The sequence below is a fragment of the Hippocampus comes genome, unplaced genomic scaffold, assembly GCF_001891065.2.
Source record: "Hippocampus comes isolate QL1 unplaced genomic scaffold, H_comes_QL1_v1.1 scaffold39, whole genome shotgun sequence".
Lineage (NCBI taxonomy): Eukaryota > Metazoa > Chordata > Actinopteri > Syngnathiformes > Syngnathidae > Hippocampus > Hippocampus comes.
The window spans coordinates 3508715-3525945 of NW_017842054.1; the positions used below are offsets into that span (position 1 = coordinate 3508715).

The 17231-nt window shown below is 46.6% G+C and overlaps 3 protein-coding genes across 9 annotated transcripts in view; 1 reads left to right on the forward strand and 2 right to left on the reverse strand.

The window, feature by feature from the left end:
* Positions 1-2384: 2384 nt before the first annotated feature.
* agt (angiotensinogen) lies at positions 2385-7380 on the reverse strand. Its single transcript, XM_019860421.1, has 7 exons — positions 7254-7380; positions 5581-6022; positions 4604-4958; positions 4076-4200; positions 3712-3860; positions 3361-3517; positions 2385-2775 (listed from the first exon to the last, which is right to left on the reverse strand). Exons 2-7 carry the CDS (start codon positions 5995-5997, stop codon positions 2599-2601), a joined length of 1380 nt encoding a protein of 459 aa, XP_019715980.1. The 5' UTR covers positions 5998-6022; positions 7254-7380; the 3' UTR covers positions 2385-2598.
* Positions 7381-9736: 2356 nt separating this feature from the next.
* Positions 9737-15519, forward strand: cuzd1.1 (CUB and zona pellucida-like domains 1, tandem duplicate 1). 7 transcript variants are annotated; one of them, XM_019860404.1, is made up of 19 exons: positions 9755-10027; positions 10122-10163; positions 10764-10862; positions 10927-10965; positions 11045-11143; positions 11209-11247; positions 11307-11405; positions 11486-11524; positions 11611-11709; positions 11797-11835; positions 11925-12023; positions 12104-12139; positions 12215-12359; positions 13074-13297; positions 13506-13681; positions 13754-13984; positions 14060-14223; positions 15198-15313; positions 15391-15519. In XM_019860404.1, exons 1-19 carry the CDS (start codon positions 9976-9978, stop codon positions 15435-15437), a joined length of 1884 nt encoding a protein of 627 aa, XP_019715963.1. In that variant the 5' UTR covers positions 9755-9975; the 3' UTR covers positions 15438-15519. The 7 variants fall into 7 exon arrangements, with proteins under 7 accessions (XP_019715969.1, XP_019715967.1, XP_019715966.1 ...); XM_019860408.1 differs by lacking the exons at positions 10927-10965; positions 11045-11143 and having other exon boundaries at positions 9740-10027; XM_019860407.1 differs by lacking the exons at positions 11045-11143; positions 11209-11247 and having other exon boundaries at positions 9743-10027.
* A 426-nt stretch (positions 15520-15945) lies between these two features.
* The window catches only part of LOC109509996 (zinc finger protein Pegasus-like), a 4183-nt gene continuing 2897 nt past the window's right edge, over positions 15946-17231 (reverse strand). The window contains exon 6 of the mRNA XM_019859968.1: positions 15946-17228. Coding sequence (XP_019715527.1) covers positions 17038-17228 — 191 coding nt within the window. The 3' untranslated portion in view covers positions 15946-17037. The remainder of the gene's footprint in view (positions 17229-17231) is intronic.

Genomic DNA, 17231 nt, shown 5'->3' on the forward strand with positions numbered 1-17231 from the left:
TGTAAACATTCAGAAGGGGAAAAAAAAACAACAGTTTCTCCTCACCGTCAACAGTGCAGCTCAGCTTCTGGCTAGCCGGCATCATAAAATGTGGAATGTGTCAAAATGTGTTGCGTAACTCTCCCCTGCATTTGATTCTCATCAGTTTTTTTTCATGATGTTTAATCATGAGTGAAGCCAAAACGGACGAGACCAGTTTGACACCCGGGCTCTCGAACGTAGTGACGTTGCTTCCCAGCGCTTATGAGGGTTTTTTTTTTTTTTTTTTTAATTCCGAAGGATCCACACCTGGTTGGTGCAGCTAAACGTTGACCGCCGCTGCGTTCACAATACATTCTTGTATTTATATATCTATTTTTTATCAGTAATTTAATAACAGAACAAACAGTACTGTACATGCGTTAACCCCCCCCAAGCCCAGTTTGACAACTCATGTCTTGATCTGGGAACTTGTGTAAATAGGCCTTTGCATCAGTGCTGCTCGGTGGCGCTTTCAGATGCAGAGGACAGCCTTCCGTGCTGGATGGCATCCGAAGCGCCGCCCGCAGGCCCCGGAAGGAAGCGCAGGTTGAAAAAGCACCACTTCAATGAAGGAATTGCAAGGAAAACAAGTGTCCCTTTGTGGATGTTTTGCGAAACATGATGAGGACTTTTCCTAGGCGGTCCCAATGATTTGGGTTTTTTTTTTTTTTTTTGGGCCGTTACGGTGCGGCGCATCATGTGACCAGCGCTCCCCATCCGGGGCCACCTTCCTTTTTGCTTTTCATATCCTCAAACCAGGCCACAGTAAGGCTTTTTCTACTCTTTTTTTTTTTTTTTTTTTTTTTTTCGTGGAATCTTTGATACCAGCCACTAAAATGGCTTCCTCAGGATCAAATAAAGGGCTCCATTTTGTATTTTGTACTACCGTAATCCCCCCATCAGCCCCCCACCCCCCTACACACACACACACACATTTCAGTGAGGACGGACTATGCAGCGCTTCCCATTCTTGTTTTAAAAAAATGTTCTCGTTTGTTTTGTATGACGTCCCCAAATGGAAGTGTGTAAATACGAATTTTGTTTGGAAATCACTTTTACGTGATTGATTTGACAATGTGAATCCCTTCATGCTAGCTAACTGCCTTCATCTGACACCGACGGAAATCAAACAGAGGCCCTCCCCCTAAAAATTGAAGCACCGGGCTATGTGTGTCCGGGTGCCACTAGAAACAAACTGCCTCCTCGTCTCATAACGATGTGGCCATATGAACAGTTTTGCTAACCAAAACAGCAGTTGCTATCCCCACCCACATAGTTGCCAGGTGCCACTTAAGACAAAATCCTTCCTCAAATAAATTAACATTCGGGAAAATGAAAGGAAATGGGAAGCAACTATTTTCATTCCAAATCACGGTCTTTCAAGTGCCAATTTGAGCTATGTTGCTAACCAAAATAGTCGCGCCAACGGCGCCCTAATTGGTCGCTGAAATCGTTTCCAGTGGGGAAAAGAAACCGGAGTGTCTGTCATCATTTCCATTCAGGCGCTGTCGTGAACAAGTGCACAGTTTGGAGGCCGTTTCAAAAGAGTGGCACCTAACCGTATACCCCATGCGTTGGTGGGCACAAACACCCACCTCAAGTAAATCCCATCAACCTGATCAAAATGTATCAATCCAGTGTGGCCCTTGAAGCCGCCCTCAACACCGCGTTGAGTTGTGTGGGCGTGTTGAACCCACAAGCAAACATTCCGTTGTCAACATCTTGTTGTTTTCCTCGGTCGGAGCTTCTGCCAAGTGGACCAAAATGAAGGCAAAAAAAAAAAAAAAAGGTGTCATAAAAGGACATTTTGGTGTTTGTGGCGGACCAAAATGTGAGCGGCTGCGAGCGTGCAGGCGCCGAGTGTATCTCTTAGTGTACTTGTGTAGTCGAGAGAGATTCCGAGTGACGTCGGGCTTTTTGCGCTTCTGATTGGATGACGAAGTACCACACACAATGTACACTGTGCCTTACAGTGACGTTTTTTTATTATTATTATTATTGTTATTATTATTATTACAGTATTTCATTGCCTGATTGATCAAGAGATTGAACTTTTTCAATAAAGTCGAAATTAAGACTTGACGTCTGCTTCCTGTTTCTTCGCTTCAAACCAAAATTTCTAACCATAGCATGTTTTTGGAATGTGGGAGGAAAACGGAGTACCCGGAGAAAACCCACACAGGCACGAGGAAAAGATACAAACTCGACACAGGAAGGCCGGAGCCGGAATGGAACCCTGCACTTCTGCGCTGAGAGGCCCGCGTGCTAACAAGCCAACCACCGGGGCGCCACATCTTTTTTAGTGTTTTAAAAATATTACCTGTATCTTTGTTTTAAATAGAGAACGAGCAGGTTTTGGCATCGTTGAGGGAACAGACATTTTATTGTGTCCATCAAATAAAAATACAATTTTTAGTTAGACTATACAAGGAAGTGGAAGAACCCGACCGCAAAATACTGTCCAGCAATTTGCTGTGATATAAAAGACAAAAAGATTGAAGTTAAAAAGGGAGGGAGAAAAGAAGTCTTCGTTTTCATCAATCCTGCCGCCGCTGCGGCTGCTTGATCTGGTGCGTTTCACAGGGTGGGGTTGGTGATTTTGCCCAGCAAGAGGATGGCGCTGGACTCTCCCTCCACCACCGAGAAGAAGAAGGGCCGGTTGAGCGCCACCTTGAGGGCCACGCCCGTCTCCTGCGCCTTGTCCTGGGCCGCTGCGCCTTCCTCCGACATCTCCAGCGACACTTTGTTGACCGCCTGCAAGACAACGCCACAGCTTGTCAACATTTAGCTTGGAAGGATTATCAAGCGTGTAAGAATGACTGAATATCACGAAGGTATTTCCTGTAAAGTGCTTTACTTGGGGTTTAAAAAAATTAGACAACAGCAAGGTGCAATAATAATTTGCAGGGCAAAAACCTTCGTGGCAAGGGCGCGTTGAGGAATTACATTTAGCCAAATGTAGGGCTTTGCTGCCATCTTGTGGCATCCTGGTGCCAAATAACTACATTGAACTGAGTTAGGGCAGGGGTGTCAAACTCATTTTAGTCGCTGGCCAATTTCCCTCGGAAGGCCGTTATGGCAGTGAAACCAAAAAAATGATGACTTGTACACACCAAATGATGACTAGTTTTCAAATACGTCAATTATAATAGTTTGTTCAATTATTGTTCAAGTGAGTGAAAACAGGATGGCAAAATTATTGCACAATCTCAACGTTATTTATTACACGTGACAAGTTCACATTTTAGCAAGGTGACACATGATTTGCTTTCGCGGACCACATGAAATCATGCGTTACGCATGAGGCCGCCTCAGTCAAGCCTCAGTCCCTCGACTTACCTTGTTAATGGTGAACCGGTCAGTGTTGGCCAGTTGGCTGAATTGGGCCTGCGAGCCCAACAGTTTGTCCTCCACTTCCGCATCCATGTTGCGCAACAGTTCGCGGAGGTCGTTGGCACGAGACAGTGAGAACTTTGGCAGCGACAGCTCCAGCAACCTGCGTGGGAGCATGACGATCAGTACCGTGCAGAGCCCTTTTCATGTCATTTTCTGCGACTTGAACGCGTCATTGAACTAACTGGACATGTTTCCATTTCATTCAATGAGCTAGCATTCATCTTATTTATTGATTGACAGAAAAATGGATAGCTCAATAGATGGACGGACGGACGGAGTGGGGGACTGACTGACCCCTCCTGGAGGCTGTTGCTCCACGATGACATGACCTCAGTGCGCAGTTTGGCTTCAATGTCGTGTAGTTTGGCGCCCTCGTGTGGCAGCACCAACAACATGTAGGAGCGCTGACTGAGCGACAGTTTCACCACCGTGCACTTCCTCGCCTACCAAAAGCGCACACGCGTGCACACACACACACACACACACACACACACACACACACACACACACACACACACACACACACACACACACACACACAGATGACGTATTTGGGTTGTCAGCAATTCGTGGTGGTGGCTCACGAGCCAGAAGAGGAACGTAAAGACCTAACGTAAAGCCTTTCTGGGTCAAAAGAGCACCCGAGGTATTTCGGTACCTTATCATTCAAGTAGTGATACAAGCCCGTGTGGGTCATCATTGGAGTCATCACTGTGGTGGTTTCGTCCACATAAAACTCTTGCAAAGACGTCTTGTCCGGTCGGAAGGCCGTCTTCCAGTTGCCTGGACAAACAGATGGGATTGGTCGTACGGTTCAAATCAAATTTTTATACTTGACACAGACCCCATCGGCCGAATGCCGATTTTTCTCTCTGTTCAGTTCAATGAATACACTTGGACAAAGTAGTTCAAAACAGTCATATGATCTGCCTGTAATTCATATCTCTATCGTTGTAATTGTTGTAAACGTCCGCCCCCCCCAAAAAAAACAAAACAAAAAACAAAACAGTTTTATAACTGCACAAGAGAAAAAAACATGCCAAATAACTGGCAAATCCGGAACCCGCGATGGAGAAGAGTCTACTGTACTCTGTTTTTTATAAAGTACGACAGTGTTGTTTTTCTTACTGCAAAAACTTTTGTCAGTCAAATCACTGTATTAAAAAAAGACAAGCGAGTGACAAACCTCGGAAGTTGAAGAACGAAACAAAGAGAAGGTTGGAGTCGGCGTCCACGTCTTGGAAGGCATCTTTCACTTTCCCGTCAGACGTCTTGTCCACAAAAGTGTTTATGAGTTCGGGCTGGGCGAAGTCCGCGCCGCGGATGAAGGACGAGTCCGAGAAGTCCCGGGTGCCTTGAACAACGTCGGCGGACAAGTAAACGTGCGGCAGCGTGAAGAGCCACACTTTGGTGGTGATCTCGTCTTTGGGTGCGTCGTCCACCAGGGAGTTGATGCTGTGCAGGGTCTTCAGGACCTTGTGGCCGTCCACCAGCGACACGCAGTCGTCTCGGTCGGTGCCACTGCTCAGGCCCAGGAGAAGCTGGAAGGAAAGAAGGGATCAATTAGTCCACGTATTGTTTTTCTCTACTTCCGCCGACAATGTGGCTGGAAAGACACGGCCTCGTATTTTGTGTCCACTCGGGCTACATATACATGTACCGTACGTACATAACTATAGAGCAGTGGTGTCAAACTCGTTTTTGTCGCAGGTCACATTGTAGTTACGGTTTGCCTTGGAGGGCCGTTATGAATTTTGGGAAACCATATAAATGTTTAATCCCGTCCACATATGACATACGCAGCGCACAACAAATTGATCAATAACTAGTTTTGCAATCAGAATTCAAGACTAATGACCGTTATTATGGATGACATATGACAATTTGAAATTTTGGTTCAGACTTTAGCAAGCATCATGGAACTTGACATGATTGACTTGCTTTCGCGAGGCCACATAAAATGGTGTGGTGGGCCAGATCCGGCCCCCGGGCCTGGACTTTGACACCGTGCTATAGAGAGAGATCAACTGATTTAAAAAGGTCATAGCTGACACTGATCAAAATTGATCCTTAAAACAACCTCTCCACCGCAAATGGGTCCCTGGACCCAAAAAGTCGGAGAACCCCCTGACTACACTAAATCCGCCCTTGGGAGGTCCAAACCTGGAAGGAGCTGGCCGTCTTCTTGGAGGCCCCCAGGTAGAAGGTGACCAGGGATCCGTACGTGTTGACGGGAGACAGCAGCGTGTTGGCGCCCGGTCGTTTGCTGCTGAGCGCCTGGTACATCCTCAATCCCAACGAGTTCAGGAGCTCGGCCAGCACCGCCGTCCTCTGCGTGACGTTCTGCTTTTGAGTGTCCTCCCCCGAAGCATTCCGGGGGTCCGGGGTCAGGACCGCCATGTCCAGGCGCTCCACGGGAAGGGTCTGCAGGCGCTGGGCCGGCTGGGTCTGCAGGGTCTCGCAACTGACGTTGTCGGCGGCGAAGAGGTGGAAGGGGTGGATGTAGACGCGGTTGCCCCGGCCCCCGGGGACGCAGCACCACAGCAGCAGGACCACGAGAGGCGGGCGGAGACTTTGCATTTTGTTTGTGGTCGACTTCGGAATTCTTACGGGAGAGAACACAGGAGAGCTGCATGAAAACGCCGGCCCAAAGATGGGAAGTGGGAAAAGTCCGAATCCAAAGTTGGACTCGATTCCTCGGGATCGAGCCCTGCCGCAAAAAGCAAAACTCTGCAAGTCGCGGTGAAGATTTGTCATTTCCTACAGAAGCCACAAGGAGGCGGCAAAGCAGCTGACTAAACGAAGCTCCTCCCCCTCACTTCAACATAGTTCTTTGGACCCAAGAAGAGCGATATTCTTATTTATACTCGAGACTTTGCTCCAACGAAAAAGCTTTTAAGCAGATGGCAGCACGGAACAAATGAAAGAGTTAAGGCAAGGCACCGCTGTACTTCATCACTGCACAAGTGTACACGTTTCCGACACCTGTTCTTCACATTCAAATGTCGTTTCTGACCAATTTGTACGAGCGAGATTGACAAACATTCGGGTGTTCCTTCTTTTCGACGGAAGATCCCAACCAGGCGACATCTGGCTGGATCTGGTTTTCAGCCTGCCGCGCCATTAACCGGCGGCAACAGCGAAAACAAGGAGACGCGGCGGTGACGGATGGATCCTTCTTTGTGCTGCTGCAGGCTGAACGAGCGCAGGCATCGCCCTCGGTAACAGGGGTCACTTTGACAATGACTGCTCGGCACCATATCTCGATCTAATATATACAATAAATAAATAAAAAGCAACAAAAATTCAATTCTAGATTTTTTGGGGGGGTGGTGTGAGGGGTGCATTTTATATGTACTTTATAAATGAGGTAAATGTACTCAAATAGTGAAGGTTAGAAATTTTGGCAAGGTTTGAGTTTGTGTCGCAGACAGAACTCCTTCAAAAATAAATTCTGATTCACCCCCCCCCACCCCCCAAAAATGCATCCCCTGATGTTTTTGGGGTGAATATCTGCAAAAAAGCAATTGAGGCAACGTTATTTCGCGCACGTAAAAGGAGGACTTTACCCTGTTGAGTGTGTGAGCTAAGCAAACAACATTCGTGCGGATGGACCGCAGAACATGGCCTTGGTTCCTGATCAATGCACTTTGACGCCCACTCGTCAACCCCCCCACCCTGTGACTTCATGACAACATCACGTTAAAACGTCTTTTTTTTTGGACAGATATGCTCTGCTGCTAACTTTCCAGAAACATGCCGATCGCCCTCTCCGCGCAAGCCGAAGACAAACATCTCGATGGGGAAAGCGAGGAGCCGGCGAAGAAGTCTCTTACCGTGCGTGCGCAGGCTGCCGCTGAATGAAGCTGCAGCTGTTCTGCCCCTCTGACTTTAAAGCAGACCACCCGTGCTGGTTACTGATTAACACCCCTTGGCTGACTCACGGATCCATTTCGGCAAGGACAGAGACCCCCGGCCGCCCCCACCACGGCCCCCCGTTCTCCCTCCCTCTGACTTGTTGACTTGATGATGTAAGTGCATCCTGAAAAGGGGCCCGAAGGCCTCGTTCACAATAGGAAGGGCAAAGGGAGAAGGGTCCATTCAGCAAAACGTCGCACAGATGTGAAGCGGTGACGTGCAAATGGTGTTCCCGAACCAGTAAACAGGACTGAAAGACAAACATGAATCACTCAGCTGGAAGGAAACGGAAAAGTACCAATTCAACGGGCCAAATGTGGAGCGACTGGAGCAATGCGAGAACAATGTCTTCTGCCGGTGTTTGTTGTTCTTTGCCGGATTGGATGATTGACGTCTTATGAGAGGAATTGGCAGCTGGCGGCCCCTGCCCACATGGGCACTTGATTTTTTTAAAAAATATATATTTATTTAGTTTTGACCAAGATTATTAGAGTTAACAAAAATAAATGGAAAAAAAATAAAATTGGAAAACCTTTTTTTTTGTTCGTGAAATAAAATAAAATCTAAATTTCTTTTGAAAAAATAAAAACAAACTGCAACGATATCTTACATTTAGATAACTAGAATTATCGAAAAAATGTCCTTTCTTTTCATCTTTTTTTGGTCCTTTCAGATATATTTATTTTGCTGTACGTCCACACAGAAGAAGGAAGGTCAAAGTTCACTTTATGACCCAGTCTTTTTTCTTGCACTTGACGAATATTTTTTGTACTTAAAAAAAAAAAAAAGAAAAAAAACAATAAAACTGATACCAAAACAAATAAAAACTAAACTGAAACTAAGCATTTTTTAAAAAGTATTAACAAACATGAAAGCTGCTCTAAAATGTCTAAAAATGACAATTAAATGATTAAAAAATAAATAAATAAAAAAAATTCCAAATGGAGGAAAAAAATAACTATAATGAAAATATGAAAATCTCAAACTATTTTAACCCTGGCCGGCACGTATTTTGTTCAATTTAAAATGGCAGAGTCGCGTATGCAGGTGTAAAAAGTTGTTCGATTGAGTGTCAACCAGGTCCGAGTGTACCGCTGATCTTGCCGAGTCAGCGGAAATAGTCTTCAGATAGCCACGAAACCTAATGAGGACAAACAAGATGAATTAAAGACTGCAAATTACAAACGCATGCGAACGATGATAAAAAAAAAAACATCGCCTCTCCTCTGTTGTCGTGAGAAGAGAGCAAACACTTTGCAAATGTTCCTTTATAAGGCCTTCGTATCCGTGTACGAAAAGGCCGACATCCATGAGGGCAATCTGAAAAATCCTTTACACACACACACACACACACACACACACACACACACGCAGATGATATTTTCTCATCATAAATGGAAGCTATCATGCCGAGTATGATGACATCCTTTTATGGTCAAACAGCCTCAAGAATAAATTGCAGCTGCCGAGGCCCCATAAACGAATAACTTTCCTTCAAGTGAAACGATGTTTGCTCATTAATATTTGGGCTTTGTGGACAATTATTATTTTTAGCGGTCATTTAAAACTACGGCATACAATCGCATACTATAAAAGTAGGGCGGAGGAGCGTTCACAAAATAAGCGCTTCATCCGTTTCTGACCGTAAAGATAAAAAATATTGAAGATGAAACACGATGAGGAATATTGAGGATGTTTTCCGTGATCAAATGCCAACTTCGCTCATTGTTTTGTTCTTCTTCCTTGTAAATGATCCAAAAAGCAAATATTTAAATATTATAACATAATAATCAATATTAAATATGAAAACACGTACGGCATAAAGGAGATATAAAAGTCTACACACCCCTGTCCAAGTGCCTGGTTTTGGTGTTGGTTTATTAAAAAAAAAAAAAAAAAAAAAGAAAAAAGACACACAAACTTTTTTCCATGAATGTGACCACGCTGTACAACTGAATTAAAAATAAAACTTATTTTTGCAAGGGTAAGTAAAAATGAACCACTGACATAATGTGGCTACACAAGTGCAGAAATCACCAATCGCACTCAATCTCACCTGAAACGTTCTAGTAGGCGTTCCCTTTTTGGGGGGGGCTTTCTAGCAGAAGCTTGAAGGTTTTGCGTCTAACACCAGCTGCTATTTGGAACTGGTCGGAATTCATTGCAACTTTTCTAATGGCCCAGTTCAAGCTGACCCCCCCCAACCCCAAAAAAAAGCCCCAAAGCACGCCATTGCCACCACCAGGAAGGTCAGGTGCTCTTTTGGTAATGAGCGCTCATATTCACGCCAAATTCAACATTGGTCACATTTTGGACCATGATAAAATCTCCCAAACACACGTGGGAAAATGTTTTCCTGCTCTTCTAATAACAATAACAGCGCAGCAGCGAGAGCGTGGGACAATCGCTCACCATTAACGTGTCAGAGTTGACGTATCCTGCGTGTGATGAATTGCACTTCCCCAAAAGCCGTTCAAGCAGACGAGCAAAGAGCTTCAAACAAACGAGGGTGTGTTTTTACATGTGGAACAAACACCACGGGACACTTGGATCATTTATGGCTGGCGAAAGGAGGTGCTTGGCTTATGATATAAACTGTCCTGCGGTTCTGGTGGGGCAGGTTTGGAAGGTGAAGTCACCATGCGGACCCTCTTGGTTGTTTGCAGCGTCGTCATCCTGCACGGCGTGCGAGGTATTGCTGGCGTCGGTCCTCCGCAAATGGTGACTCTGGCAAAGTTTCGTCTGACGGATGCGATGCTTATTTGGTTTTGGTCTTTCATAATCAGGCGATGGGGACCTCAGTGACGGCCGACTGTACACGACAGCAGGTACACACCACTTTTATTTGCAAAAGTTAGGACGTTTGACACATCCTGACATCAGAATGCCAAGATGACAGCGGCTTCAAACTGGATGCTCTCTGAGAGAGGCGGTGTCACTAGCTTGTTGCAACAGAGATAGAGGGACTGGAAGAGTCACTGAAAGGCATCAAGGTGGAAGTGTTTTTGTTTTTTGGTTTTTGAGCCAGTAGTGGAGGCGATGTTCACAATGACTGGCCACAAGAAGAATGTGGCATTTATCACGTCTACCTCAGACTGATGAAGCTCCAATATTGGTTCTGGCCCGCCCACAAGGGAGTATTTGTATGTTCTCCTCCTACCACAGTTTAAAAACAAGCATGTTGGGTTCTCACTGAAGACTAAGTTGAGTGTGAATGTCGGTTTGTCTGAATGAGCCTCTTGGTGAGCAATTGAGGGTCTCCCCCCGCCTCTGACTGAAAGTCAGCTGGGAAAGGCTCCAGCTCATCCGCGACCCTGTTCTGTTCAGTTCGGGTCCACCTGATATATGTCAGTCATGTTGTCACCCAACTCAGCAATTCAGGTTTTGCCATTTGTTGATTCAACTTTGTAAAATATTTCTTTGAGCAGCTCAGGCCTCGTGCCGCTACAGCTGTGGCAGTCACATGGGAAGCTGTTCCTGCTCCAGCTCGTGCCAGTACTACGGCAACTGCTGCCGAGACTACAACTGTGAGTACCAGGATAGGCTGCGGCACATCCCCAGTAGTGTTGTTAAAACCATTTTTTCTCTCAGATTACTGCAGTAACACGACTCCGCAACCACGGACCACAGGTACACAAAAAGTCACTTAGAAAATCGTCCGACAAAATCCAAGATTTCAAGATGAACTAAAAGATTGCGATTCCTTCAGCCCAGGCCTCGTGTCGCTACAACTGTGGCTGGAACGTGGGAAGCTGTTCCTGCTCCAACTCGTGCCGGTACTACGGCAACTGCTGCCGAGACTACAACTGTGAGTACCAAGCAAAGCTGCGTGACAAACTCAGTGGTGGTGTTAAAACCCATTCTTTCTCTCAGATTACTGCAGTAACACGACTCCGCAACCACAGACCACAGGTACCCAAAAACCAACCAAAAAGATTTCAAGGTGAACTAAACGGTTGCGATTCCTTCAGCCCAGGCCTCGTGCCGCTACAGCTGTGGCAGTCACATGGGAAGCTGTTCCTGCTCCAGCTCGTGCCAGTACTACGGCAACTGCTGCCGAGACTACACCTGTGAGTACCAGGATAGGCTGCGGGACATCCCCAGTGGTGTCGTCCCTGACAAAAATGTGTCAAACCATTCTTTCTCTCAGATTACTGCAGGAACACGACTCCGCAACCACAGACCACAGGTACACAAAAAGTCATTCGAGAAAGTCACCCCACAAAATCCAAGCTTTTGAGACGAACGGGAACTAAAATGCTGGGATTACTTCAGCCCAGGCCTCGTGTCGCTACAACTGCGGCAGTCACATGGGAAGCTGTTCCTGCTCCAGCTCGTGCCAGTACTACGGCAACTGCTGCAGAGACTTCAACTGTAAGTTTATGTGCCTAAAGCAGATTTTTTTTCCCCTCACCGCGATCCCGCAGTCCCTCGTGAGCTGTGTCAAAACTCTTTTTTCAGATTACTGCCACGCGGGGACATCACAGCCGTGGACCACAGGTACTTCATTGCCATATTTGGGCAAAATCAGTCGCTAAAGCGAGGTCCTTCTTGTAATTTTGTGACATTCTTCCCATTGTATCGGCCAGGTATGCCATCCTGTCGCTACAACTGTGGCAGGAACATGGGAAGCTGTTCCTGCTCCAATTCCTGCCAGTACTATGGCAACTGTTGCCCTGACTACTACGGTGAGCATGATGTCCCTGAATGACACCCCCCGAGCATGAAAAAAAAAAAGTGCTGACTTCCGTGTGTGTTTGTGAAACAGCCCACTGCTCCTCCACAAGTGCCATGCCAACCACAGGTAGGGTCTTCTGCATGAACGTCACCATCAAGTGAACATAACAAGCCTCATGGTCATAAATGCCCCGATCTTCAGAGGGGCCTTGCGGAGGTTCCATGTTTGGCTCAGGTGCCTTCTCCAGTCCCAGGCACCCCGATGACTACCACAACAACGCCTACTGCGTGTGGCACCTCAGATCTTTGCTCAACCAAAGGGTCTTGCTGGAATTCTCATACCTGCAGTACGTGAAGAATTTTGGATTCTATTTCAGAGCAAAGAGAGTCAAAAATTATTCGAACTCAACTACCACCGACTACTTGGATCGCAAACTGTAATCCGGACTGGCAGGGATTGTAGTATGATGCCGAGCGCTCTTATTAGAGCTAGCGCATGCTAACATTTGAATAGAGATCGTGTTCGGGGTAGAGCTATCTTTTGGGTTTGAAAAGGGTCACTGTTACAATTGAGAAGGCTTAGGGTAGGTTTCAATTTTGTTTTGGGCTTTGAGAAGTGTCAGGGCTCCGATTTGTGGAGGTTGACGTTTGCGTAGCATCGGGGTTGGGCTCAGGGAGGGTTTGGGATCATGTGTGGGTTTGGGTATAATTTAATTAGTCTTTAGCAGTGTGGAGTGAGGATTAAAGTAGAGATTTGGGGTTGTTTCATGGTTTCAGTCAAGTCAGGCTTACGTTTTTGGTGGCTCGACCTTGGATTGGCGCGGAGTGGACGGGGATGGGGTTTCGAGGTAGGATTCATTGAGGTTACGTTGCAGGATTAGACTTTGGGTAGGTTTTGGGGTTCAATCACTGCAATTTGAGACCATATCATCTCTACCCTTAGTTAGTGATTTTTGTTGTAGAGGATATGATTCAAACAATGGAGTTCATGATTGGACGGGAGACAACAACGTGAAAATAGTCCTCAAAGTTTTGCCTGAATTGATTTTACTTGTGGGCAGATTGCAGAGCTGCTGCAGCTGTGACTACGTTTCAATCTACGATGGTCCATCCGTCAACTCGCCATACTTGGGAAAAGTGTGCAACGACAACAACAACAACAACGACAGCTTCAATTTTTTCTACTCGACCTCCAACCACATGACCGTGGTTTTCCGGAGCGACGGTTCGGTGGTCGGGAGAGGATTCCGTGCAGAGTTCACAAGCGCTCTGCCCCAGGACTCGGGTACATTTTTTTTTTTGCCATCATCAAATGCGACAGCTATAAAAAGTCATGTGTGATCGCGGAGTGGCTTGGATGCGAGTTCTTCTTTTTGAGCCTTATGGGCTACTGCAGTTCTTGCGTTTTTATTTGGGGGGGCCGCAGGTGGGGAAATGTGTCATTTTGATGTATTCATCTCGTTACCCAGTCAAGCAACGTGGTCTTTTACCAGGTCAAGTCAACTGCTCCTCGGATGACATGAACATTGTGATTGGGCGGAAGTACCTGAACTCGTTGGGCTACGACGGCCACAATCTCTACCTCAAGGATCAGTACTGTAGACCCGAAGTTTTTCAAGAGAAGGTGGTCTTCAACTTCCCCGTCAATCGATGCGGCACCAGTCGAAAGGTAGATGGTAGTTCCGGAAGAAGAGTGACCACTGACAAAGCGCCACCAAAAACATACAATTGAATGTTTCAGTTTGAGAACGGCAAGGTGGTGTACACCAACACGCTGCGCGGCTACACGTCGAGCTACGGAGACATCACTCGCAAGGCCAACTTAAAAATCGAGGTGGTGTGTCGGATGGATCGATACGCGGCGGCGCAGATTATGTACCTGGCGCAGAATCACGACAACACCAGCATCACTGGCACGGGGACGTTCAACACCTCCATGGACTTCTACACCAGCAGCAGCTTCTACTATAAGGCATAAAAACTTTTGACGGAAAGGTCGACGCCTGACAGGCTATCTAACGGCTGCCTTGATGCTCTCCTCCACCAGGTGACGGAATTCCCATACAAGGTTTCTCTCAACCAGGACCTCTACGTCCAGGTGGACCTGAGGAGCAGTATGGCCAACTATCTGGATATTTTCCTCGATACCTGCGTGGCCTCCCCATCCTCCGATGACTTCCACACGACAACCTACTTCCTGGTGCGCAACGGGTAAGAGCGGCACCAAATAACCACCACAACAGATCCCTACTTTGCTACTTTGCAATCTGGTGGCCCGCTGGATGAGTGGTTAGTGCGTCGACCTCACAGTGCAGAGGTACAGGGTTCGATTCCGGCCTCCCTGTGTGGAGTTGTTCTTCCTGTGCCTGCGTGGCTTTTCTCCGGGTACTCTGATTTCCTCCCACATTCGAAAAACTCTGTGTGCATGCGTGCATTGAGCACTGTAAATTGCCTCGAGGTGTGAGTGTGAGCACGGATGGTTGTTCATCTCTGTGTGCCCTGCGATTGGGTGGCGACCGGTTCAGGGTGTCCCCGGCCTACTGCCCGAAGACAACTGGGATAGGCTCCAGCACACCCCGCGATCCTTGTAGGGATAAAGCGGATCAGAAAATGGATAGGTGGATGGATACGCAATCTGTCTTCTCCGTCCAACCCATGCACATGTGAGGAACACATACCAAGATGAACCTTGATGAAATTTCGTACGACGATCTGCGGTCTGCGTTTGCACATACGGAGCTGAGGAAAGAATCTTTCGGGTTTGATCTCACATTGTTTTGTCATCATTTGTTTTTTTCCCCCTGCTATCCAAAAACTGAAAAGTTTCGCCGACGGCGTCAAACATGATTCAAATTCCTGCGATGCTGCCCCCTGGCGTTTTGGAACGTGGTCGTTACAGGGCATGTCAGGTCAGCACATCTTCATCGGCACCACGATATCTCCCAAAAATAATGCGAGCTCGATCACAACATTTTCAACTGTGTAAACACGGGCAGGAGTTGGCTGAGCCTCCGTTTTCCCCGCTCTCAAAGTGCCCTGCGACGGACAACACGACAACACCTGAAAACAAAGCGAAACGCGTCGTTGCGCGATTACCCACTTGTCGTGCTGCTCTTCTTCCGCTCAACCGGTTGGCCACCCGAAGGCGTAGCTCAGTTGTCTCACGGCCGGTTGTCCCCGCGCAGGTGTCCCGTGGATAACACGTACCAGTCGTACGTCAGCGGCAGGAAGCGCAGGAAAAGAGACGCGGGCGCCAGACACAGGAGCCAGATTCTCGTCTTGGGTCCCATCCAGCTTCTCGGTGAGTAGCACTCGAGCTTGACACCGAGGAAACGAGCAGTCACGACATTCTCCACGCTTGTCTTTTCTTGTCCTTAGACCCTGACAAAAAGGAAAAGGGCTCCGCAAAGGAGGACGCCGGTTGACAAGATCATCCACACTTGTACTACAAATCAGAATCGCAAATCAAACATACTCACCTTTGATTAAAAGCCGCAAGAAAGACAATCTGGGATTTTTCTTTACGCGCTGAGAAGATGACACTCGACTCTGTTAGAAAAACACTTTTACTGATAATTTACCTCAACAAATTAGCACCCCAAAGGATGAAAGGGCTTTCGACATAAACGTTGACCCATGAAGTGACAACACGGTGACGACCGAAGGCATCATTCGCTCCTTTTTATCCCCACTGCACACACATCGCTTGGCAACGGACAACAGCAGCCGACAATCTTGCTAATGTAGGACACCCTGGCGAGATCAACGCATACAACAACTTGTGCAATAATCACGGTTGATTGCAATCATCGATTGCAGCAAAAAAAAAAAAAAAAAAAAAAAAAAAAAAAAGAAAAAGCACCGGGCAATAATTTCTCACATTTTAAAAACGGGTCAAGATGTTAAAAGTCTACCGCGCACTCAATATTCATTAAAAATGTTTTTTTTCCATACATTGAACATCAGATCAACTACTTAGAATGTGCAGTAAATATTCAAAAGGGGTGGGAAAAAAAAAAAAAAGCACCGGGCAAATACATTTTGGCAATCGCTTCTCACCAAGGTTGTAAGGCCAAGGGAATACAGTTCTTAAAGTGGCAAAAAGTTCAGTGTGTTAGCTTACTAAAAAAGAAGTCACGTTTCCTGGTGGCCCCTGACCAAGTGTGTTTGGGGGGCGACGGGACGCAACCAGTTAAAACGTTGGTCGCTGGAAATGGGTCGTAGCAGCATTCGTGAAGGAGAATTTTGGCAAAAATCAAGGCGATACGTCAACCTCTTCTTTGCTATTTCACTCACAAAAGTCAAAATGTCAGGCACTGCAAAGGAATACTGGCATGATTTCAACAGCGCGTCACTTGGAGCGATGTTGTGTGAGGCAGGCAACCTTCGAGGTTTAGCTCAGAAGACTTGAGACTCCTACGACGCGCTCTCTCTCTCTCTCTCTCTAGCTAGACATATATATAAATATTCTTGTGTTGTATGGTTTGAATGGTATGAAGGAGTACTTAAGGACACAGACGAAAAAAAGTCAGTAGTAATCTTCATTAAAAAAAAAAGTTGCAATATTATGAGAAGAGTCATCACTTTTTTTTTTTTTTGGAACATTGAAACTTCTTCAAAATGAAATTTGGATGTTTTCCTCTCAGATTTGGACTTTCTTCACTCTGATAATAATCTATGGCACAGATATACTTCCATTATATTCCGACTTAATTTTTGTAAAGGTCTCGACTTTGTCCTAATATTGCAACTTGCCCCCCCGCACCCCTCAAATAAAATGATGCCATTATTCTTGTCAAATTTTGAAAATGCAAATGGTACACTTACAAATGTGTTGCCATAAAATTCCCTACGACTCCTTCATAGAATTCAGACTTCTTCTGCCCATTGTGGGCAAAGGGATCCATCTCAATGCCGACATCTTCCCGGAAGGCGAAAATGCTACATCGAAGCCAGTGGGAAGAGGAAAACCAAAAGAGAAACCAATCACTAAAGATCCTGCAAAGTGACTCATTTTAAAAGCGGTCACTTGTGCTGGCCGCGAGCAAAGTGGCAGGCAAAGTCGTACTTGCTCCTGCACTTGTGGCCGCAGATGTTGCACTGGAACGGGTTCTCGTAACCGTGGCAGCCCATGTGGATGGTGTAGAGGATGTTGTCGGGGAAGTAGATGCCGCAGTGCTGGCAGCGATGCGGCGCGTGCCGGGGGGCCGAGTGGCCGG

Coding starts and splice junctions, on each gene's coding strand:
- cuzd1.1 (XM_019860404.1), top strand. CDS start 9,976: ATGCGGACCCTCTTGGTTGTTTGCAGCGTCGTCATCCTGCACGGCGTG. Junction 10,028..10,121: donor CATCCTGCACGGCGTGCGAG/GTATTGCTGGCG, acceptor TTTCATAATCAG/GCGATGGGGACCTCAGTGAC. Junction 11,406..11,485: donor CTGCTGCCGAGACTACACCT/GTGAGTACCAGG, acceptor TCTTTCTCTCAG/ATTACTGCAGGAACACGACT.
- agt (XM_019860421.1), bottom strand. CDS start 5,997: ATGCAAAGTCTCCGCCCGCCTCTCGTGGTCCTGCTGCTGTGGTGCTGC. Junction 4,201..4,603: donor TTCGTTCTTCAACTTCCGAG/GTTTGTCACTCG, acceptor CTGTTTGTCCAG/GCAACTGGAAGACGGCCTTC. Junction 3,518..3,711: donor AGCAACAGCCTCCAGGAGGG/GTCAGTCAGTCC, acceptor GCTCCCACGCAG/GTTGCTGGAGCTGTCGCTGC.